Below are 7,308 nucleotides of genomic sequence, written 5' to 3' on the forward strand. Positions count from 1 at the left end.
CTGTACAGGTCAAGTTCCCAATTGTAGAAATACAGTACATAGTTCATGCACACGCACATGCACACTAACAAAAACCAAAGGATACAAAGAAGTAAGAAGCAACAGGTGTCTTCTTTTTGACAGCATGTTCAGCTGAAATCAGGACACAGGATTATAAAAAACAAGCATACGACACGCTCAACACTAATTATTCACTTACACACAGTACAGCATTTCTCCCTCACACAGACTCCAAAAGTGCACCTGCCAATCAGTTAAATGGCTGAATGTCTTGGTTACTTCTTTTGTCTTGTCACATTTTAAAGGTTTTATTTTGTTTTGAAACTGTTTTGTATGTTTTATGTTTAGTTTCTCATAAGATTTTATCGTAAATTGGTTACTTTATTGATATTATTCTTTTTCCATTTCGTTCTTTGCTAACACCACAAAAATAGCTGCAGTTAGTTATGATGCAAAATAAATCATAAACACATAAAAATTAATCTCCAACAATGTCAAGCTCGAATCAACCGTTTTCTTTCCACTCCGTTCAAATGAAACATTCTGTGGTTCAAAACAATATCTCTTATCTATACGCATAGTAAGACAGACTTAAGGCTGATATATAATTCTCTGTTTTCCAAAAAACGGACACATGGGAATGCCCTCCTCTATGGGGAACGCCCTCTCCGAGAGCCCCGGAGAGCCCGACGTGCACCTCCTGAATTTTCTAACGATCCATCGTAATTTCGAATAGTTATGGATACCCCCTTGGCTGTGATTGGTCCGTATTAAAAACCGCTTGCGTCAGGGGCGGAGTTCCCGTGACCAACAAGACGAACAGAATCCTTTGACCGCCATTGCTGTAAGTTTTTTTTTTATTGATGAAACGGCTAATTTGTTATTTGTTTCTAAGGTCGTCTTCGCAAAAAACGTTGCGCCACCTACTCTTCTGGCGGTGAATTGTTTTCAGCACCCACAGCCTACAGAGAACCACAAACGAAATCTATCAGTCCGTATCCGTCAGCCCGCCCAGCCAGAGTTGGAGAAGCATATTGCAGCCTTTAGTCCCAGACATAGATTAGAACTAGCCTTGTCCCAGACAAATCACGCCTTGCCATGCCTGTCTATACAAGGCTATAAAAACATGGAGATTACACCAATAAATGTATTATAGTTTGTTAAATCTGTCACACTTTACGTGGGCTACTCTAGATCTGTGTCAGTTAAACAAGACTTTATAGTTACCCCTGAAAACACACTAATGCTTCTCAGAAATTATAATTTAAACCTGGCTACTCTCTCACTGCTTAGCCCTCAACAGGACCAGTGGTTACTGTTAAACAAAATCCACAAGCATTTCCCACAGGCTATTTCACTGGAAAATTCTTACCTCTATGCAATCAAACCATTCCTTGGTGTGGCCATATGTTTTAGTCAAGGATCAAGCCCTTGCAAGCCCTAGTCTCAATGATCCAGTATTATGCAGACAACAAACCACCCTCCACTGAGAAGAGCTGGGAATGGAGTATATGATTTAAAAGTATATGTACACACACACACAGAGCATATGTTTTTTTAATACGTCTTGGTTGATTTTTACAGGGAGGGTGTTCACCTCTAACAGGAAACATAGAGTAAGATTTCTAAAACTACACCAGGCCTAATTCAGATGTGTGTGTATCCAGTTTCAAGTCCAATAGTACTGTGATAAGACATCTTGGCTAGATCAACAGCGTTGGTAGTGTCTGAGTGTGACAAGGCACTATAGTAGATAAAGGGCTGCATTGCACACTGCTGCAAACCGCAAAGCTAGACAGATAGGCCGGCTCAAGGGGATCACTAAAGCTACAGGTTTTTGATTGAACAGTTTTGGGCCCAGTGACCCAGTTAAATGTAAATGTTCTATTTGGCCTAGAGAAGGAAAAAGAGAATGTCAGGAACATCTCAAAAAATCCCCAAACAGTGACAGTCACTCCACCAATCATGACTCAGTACTTAAAAATGTCATGACATACATCACAGGCATCAGACCAAAGCCGTCAATTGAACAATTCCAAACGTTAAAAAACACACACACACACACAATCCTGTCTCTTCTTCACAGTGCTGCTTTAGGACACAATCATATTTTAAGACAATGTCACAATAGATATTTTCAACAATTGGCCAGGGCATTCCCCGAGCAGCACTGGGTCACTCAGACCACGCCATGGTCCACCTGATTCCTGCATACAGGCAGAAGCTTAAAAGCTGTAAGCCTGCTGTGAGGACATCAAAACAGTGGACCAGTGAGGCTATGGAGGAACTGCGGGCGTGCTTGGACTGTACTGACTGGGACATGTTCATGACTGCTACCAATAGTCTGGATGAGCTCACGGAGGCTGTGACATCATACATCAGCTTCTGTGAGGACCGCTGTATACCAACACGCACCAGGGTGAGCTACAACAACGGCAAACCCTGGTTTACAGCTAAACTCAGAAGGCTGAGGCTGGACAAAGAGGCCACGTTTAGGAGTGGGGACAGGGACAGATTCAAGGAGTCGAAGAACAGGTTTAGCAAAGCGGTGAGAGAGGCTAAACGACTGTACTCGCAGAGACTAGAACATAAATTCTCTGCTAACGACTCTACTTCTGTCTGGAGAGGCCTCAGGCAGATCACCAACTTCAAGCCCAGAGCCCCCCACTCCACTAAGGGCTCCCGCCTGGCCAACGACCTGAATGAGTTCTACTGTAGATTTGAAAGACAATTGGACAGTCCTGAACAACCCCTTTCCACCCGTGAGGCCTCCCCCCTCCCCCCGTCTACAGTGACGACCCTCTCCATTCAGGAGAGAGAAGTGAACAAGAGACTGTCTCTGTTCAAGAGACAGAACCCCCGCAAAGCAGCTGGGCCGGACTCTGTCTCTCCAGCCACCCTCAAGAACTGCGCTGACCAGCTGTCTCCGGTGTTTACCTACATCTTCAACACCTCCCTGGAGACATGCCATGTGCCAGCCTGTCTCAAGTCCTCCACCATCATCCCTGTGCCCAAAAAGCCCAGGCCAGACCCGTCGCCCTGACCTCTGTGGTAATGAAGTCTTTTGAGCGCCTGGTGCTGGCACACCTAAAATCCATCATAGACCCTCTACTGGACCTCCTGCAGTTTGCCTACAGAGCCAACAGGTCTGTGGACGATGCAGTTAATATGGCCCTCCACTTCACCCTACAGCACCTGGACTCCCCAGCATCCTACACCAGGATCCTGTTTGTGGACTTCAGCTCTGCCTTTAATACAATCATCCCCGCTCTGCTTCAGTACAAGCTCTCCCAGCTGAACGTGCCTGACTCCACCTGCAGGTGGATCACAGACTTCCTGTCTGACAGGAAGCAGTGCGTTAAGCTGGGAACACAAGTCTCTGATTCCCGGTCCATCAGCACTGGATCTCCCCAGGGCTGCGTCCTTTCTCCTCTGCTCTTCTCCTTGTACACCAACAGCTGCACCTCCAGTCATCCGTCCGTCAAACTCCTGAAGTTTGCGGACGACACCACCCTCATTGGGCTTATCTCTGGTGGAGACGAGTCTGATTATAGGTGGGAAGCGGACAACCTGGTGACCTGGTGCAGCCAGAACAACCTAGAGCTCAATGCTCTCAAGACAGTGGAGATGGTTGTGGACTTCAGGAAGAACACAGCCCCACTCACCCCCATCACCCTGTGTGACTCCCCAGTCAACACTGTGGAGTCCTTCCGCTTCCTGGGCACTATCCTCTCCCAGGACCTCAAGTGGGAACTGAACATCAGCTCCCTCACCAAGAAAGCACAACATAGGATGTACTTCCTGCGGCAGCTGAAGAAATTCAACCTGCCAAAGTCGATGATGGTGCACTTCTACACAGCCATCATGGCGTCCATCCTCACCTCCTCCATCACCATCTGGTACGCTGCTGCCACTGCCAAGGACAAGAGCAGGCTGCAGCGTATCATCCGCTCTGCGAAGGTGATTGGCTGCAATCTGCCTTCCCTCGAGGACCTGCACACCTCGAGGACCCTGAGGCGAGCGAAGAAGATTGTGGCCGACTCCTCCCACCCTGGACACTCCCTGTTTCAGTCACTCCCCTCCGGCAGAAGGCTGCGGTCCATCAGGACCAAAACCTCAGGCCACACAAACAGTTTCTTCCCTTCCGCTGTTGGCCTCCTCAACAAGGCCAAGAGTTCACACTGACTTTAATGACTTCATGTCTTAAAACAATTGCATTTGCACTACTAATATTTGTATTTTATATTGTATTTTATACTGTAAATTGGCAACTTAGTTTATTTTATTGTATATTTTATTTTATTGTATATTTTATTTTAATTGTATTCCACTTAGCATTTCTAGTTTATGTATCCTTAGTATAGTTAGACCTTATATCTAAATTTAAGATTCCTATATGTTTATTGTATGCACCTTCCTGCCAAAGCAAATTCCTTGTCTGTGCAAACTTTCATGGCGAATAAATCCCTTTCTGATTCTGATTCTGATACAGCAAGCTTTTGAAGCTATTCTAGCAGTTTCAACAACCAGGATGTGGGATGGAAAAAGGGGGCGAGTGAGTAGGTACCATCACAACCTTCTGAACACTAACATCTGTAGATAATCTTCAGCCTGAAATATTTCTGCTGTTGCATTTACCTTAGAACATGGCACTGTTCAAGTGGTGTCATTATAATTGATACAAATAGTGTAGCCCACATGGTTAAGTTAACGCATTAACAATGTTTAACAGTGTCAGTAGCAAGGGTTTCCCAGGGTTAATCTCTGTCTGCTCCAGCCACCTGATCCCTGCCCTACTCTCCCCACCCCACCTCCCTCCCTTCTGTCAGGAAGCCTGGACTGCTTGTAAAGGCTTTGCTTTTCTCTGTCTCCTCAATGCTTGGCAAGGAGAGGTGGAAAAGGGGAAAATAGGTACCAGTTTGCAAACCATCCAAACAGCTAGCCCAGTAGCCAGCCAGTCAGTCCTTACAGTACAGACAGTCAATCTGATCAAAGTACAGTAATGTATCTGTCTGCATCTGTTCACAGTCAGTCCCTATAACTTGAGCACTAAACAATCAGCATTATATTCTTAAAAACAAATACAAATCAAGAAAATTAGATGTGGTGATTTGGAGAAAGGAAACATGATAAAGACATAAAAGAGAAAATGATAACAGAGGGAAACGATCTTTCGTCACTACTTTGGTCATCGTCATTTCGGTATAGATGATGATGATGGCGAAACAATATCAGCCTGGACATCTGAGAAAGACTTGACAGGATGAGAGGACGATGACAGGAAACAAAAGTCTAGTCCATTTTCTAAACAACTGTCTTTCCTTTTTTTCTCTACTTGTCTCTACTCTTCTTTCTCCTAGTCCTAACAGCCCTAATCTTACAACACCACACACTTTTTGCCATTCTTCCATGTGACAGGGTATAGAACAGCCCTCACTGCCTCGGCAAACACATCTCTGTCCTCACGCAGGTCCTTCTTGGTGCCCACCAGGAGAATGGGCACCGCTGGGCAGTGGTGCGACACCTCAGGATGCCACTTAAGGCGCACGTTACCATAGGAGGAAGGGCTCCCGATCGAAAAGCAGATGATGAAGACGTTAGTCTGCGGATAGGAGAGGGTGCGGAGGCGGTCGTACTCCTCCTGTCCCGCTGTGTCCCAAAGGTTCAGACTGACAGTGCGACCATCCACACTGGTCTGGGCACTGTATTTATCAAACACGGTTGGTATGTATTCCTCCGGGAAAGCATTGGTAGTGTAGGAAATAAGCAGACAGGTCTTGCCCACGGCTCCATCACCCACTACGACACATTTGATGGACTGCATTGTCCCTGGCCTGCAGTACACTACACCACACCACCTTTCAGCCCAGCACCTGGAACAACTGGACACAAGTCAATGGATAGTTCACAGTGCATATAAATGTGAAGTTCTACATCATACTCTAAAAGTCAGATAAATGTGTTAAATAAGTTCAGTAGCCTAACATTGTCACTATTACAGTGTAATACACTTTAACAAAGCAAAGGGTGAACAAAGCAATAACGTTTTTCAACAGACAGGGTTTGCTTGGTGACTCATTCAGTGGTCCACAAAAGTTCTGGCTCGGCTACCCTTGAGTAGTAGGAAAAGTATTGCTTTGTTGAGCTAACACACTAAGTTAATGTAGTTTCTCTCAAGGGCTAGAAAACGTATTATAAGTAGCCTAGTAGGTTTTAGTTATAATAACGTTGCTGGATAATAAGCAACAGTGGCGTTTTTATATGTAAAAAATTGGTGGGGCAAAAAATATTTCAAAATATAGGATACCAGTAAGCTACAAAAGTCCCTCTTGCTACTGATGTGTTTATTTAACACGTCAACAAACAGCGTGGCTCCACAAAACACTTTTACCGACATTTCATTATTCCCAAAAAAACTAAACAACCAAAAACAAGCCGTAATAGCCTACTTGTGTGTTTGAGTTACAAAAATGACTAAACAATATTACGGCCCTATTTTGCATTTGTCAACACGGGTTGCAAAATAGAAAAACCAATGGCCACAAGGTACACGGACCGTACACGGACCGTGTAACTGCACTTCTAAGCATTAAGCGCATAGTCAACTCCGGCCCCAATGCGATTGTGGTCGTGATTGACTGCGAGAGACTAAACAGGGAACGCGAGTTCGCATACACAGGCGGTAAGATAAAACTACTTTGTAATGTCGCATACATTTGTTGCGTATATATTTATAATTTCTGGTGTTGTCTTGTTTCACTAAGCTTGATTCAGTTTCTGGGGTAACTTGGCAAGTTACAAGCTAGTTCCGTAGCCAACAAGCTATATAGGCAGTGGCGTTTTTATATGTAAAAAATTGGTGGGGCAAAAAATATTTTAAAATATAGGATACCAGTAAGCTACAAAAGTCCCTCTTGCTACTGATGTGTTTATTTAACACGTCAACAAAAAGCGTGGCTCCACACAACACTTTTAACGACAGAGCGGCTTGCTTCTACCAGTTGTTGTAGTACACAAACTGGAGAGAGAGACCTTCTTGTGTAATTGCTCTCCTTGTCTCTCACACACATGTAAAATTACCACTGTCATATTTACAAACCTAAATTAGCATGCAGAATGCAACCAAGCTCAGAACCAATGTGCCTAACGGGCCATGAACAGCAATGAGCTCAACACAACAGGAAGACCACAAAGAAGCAGAAATACAACCTTTTAGGGATACAGATCCATTCTATGACAACAACCAGATAAGCAAGGACACACTGACACGTCACCATCTTTATCTATCGATCCAGCCCCACAATATGA

The 7,308-nt window shown here is 44.6% G+C and overlaps 1 protein-coding gene across 1 annotated transcript; it reads right to left on the reverse strand.

Moving 5' to 3' along the window:
- Positions 1–5,377: 5,377 nt before the first annotated feature.
- LOC124488560 (rho-related GTP-binding protein RhoG-like) lies at positions 5,378–5,824 on the reverse strand. The gene has a single exon (XM_047051248.1). It carries the CDS (start codon positions 5,822–5,824, stop codon positions 5,378–5,380), a length of 447 nt encoding a protein of 148 aa, XP_046907204.1.
- Positions 5,825–7,308: the final 1,484 nt, after the last annotated feature.

This window comes from Hypomesus transpacificus, unplaced genomic scaffold (genome assembly GCF_021917145.1).
Source record: "Hypomesus transpacificus isolate Combined female unplaced genomic scaffold, fHypTra1 scaffold_143, whole genome shotgun sequence".
In the NCBI taxonomy this organism is placed as follows: Eukaryota; Metazoa; Chordata; class Actinopteri; order Osmeriformes; family Osmeridae; genus Hypomesus; species Hypomesus transpacificus.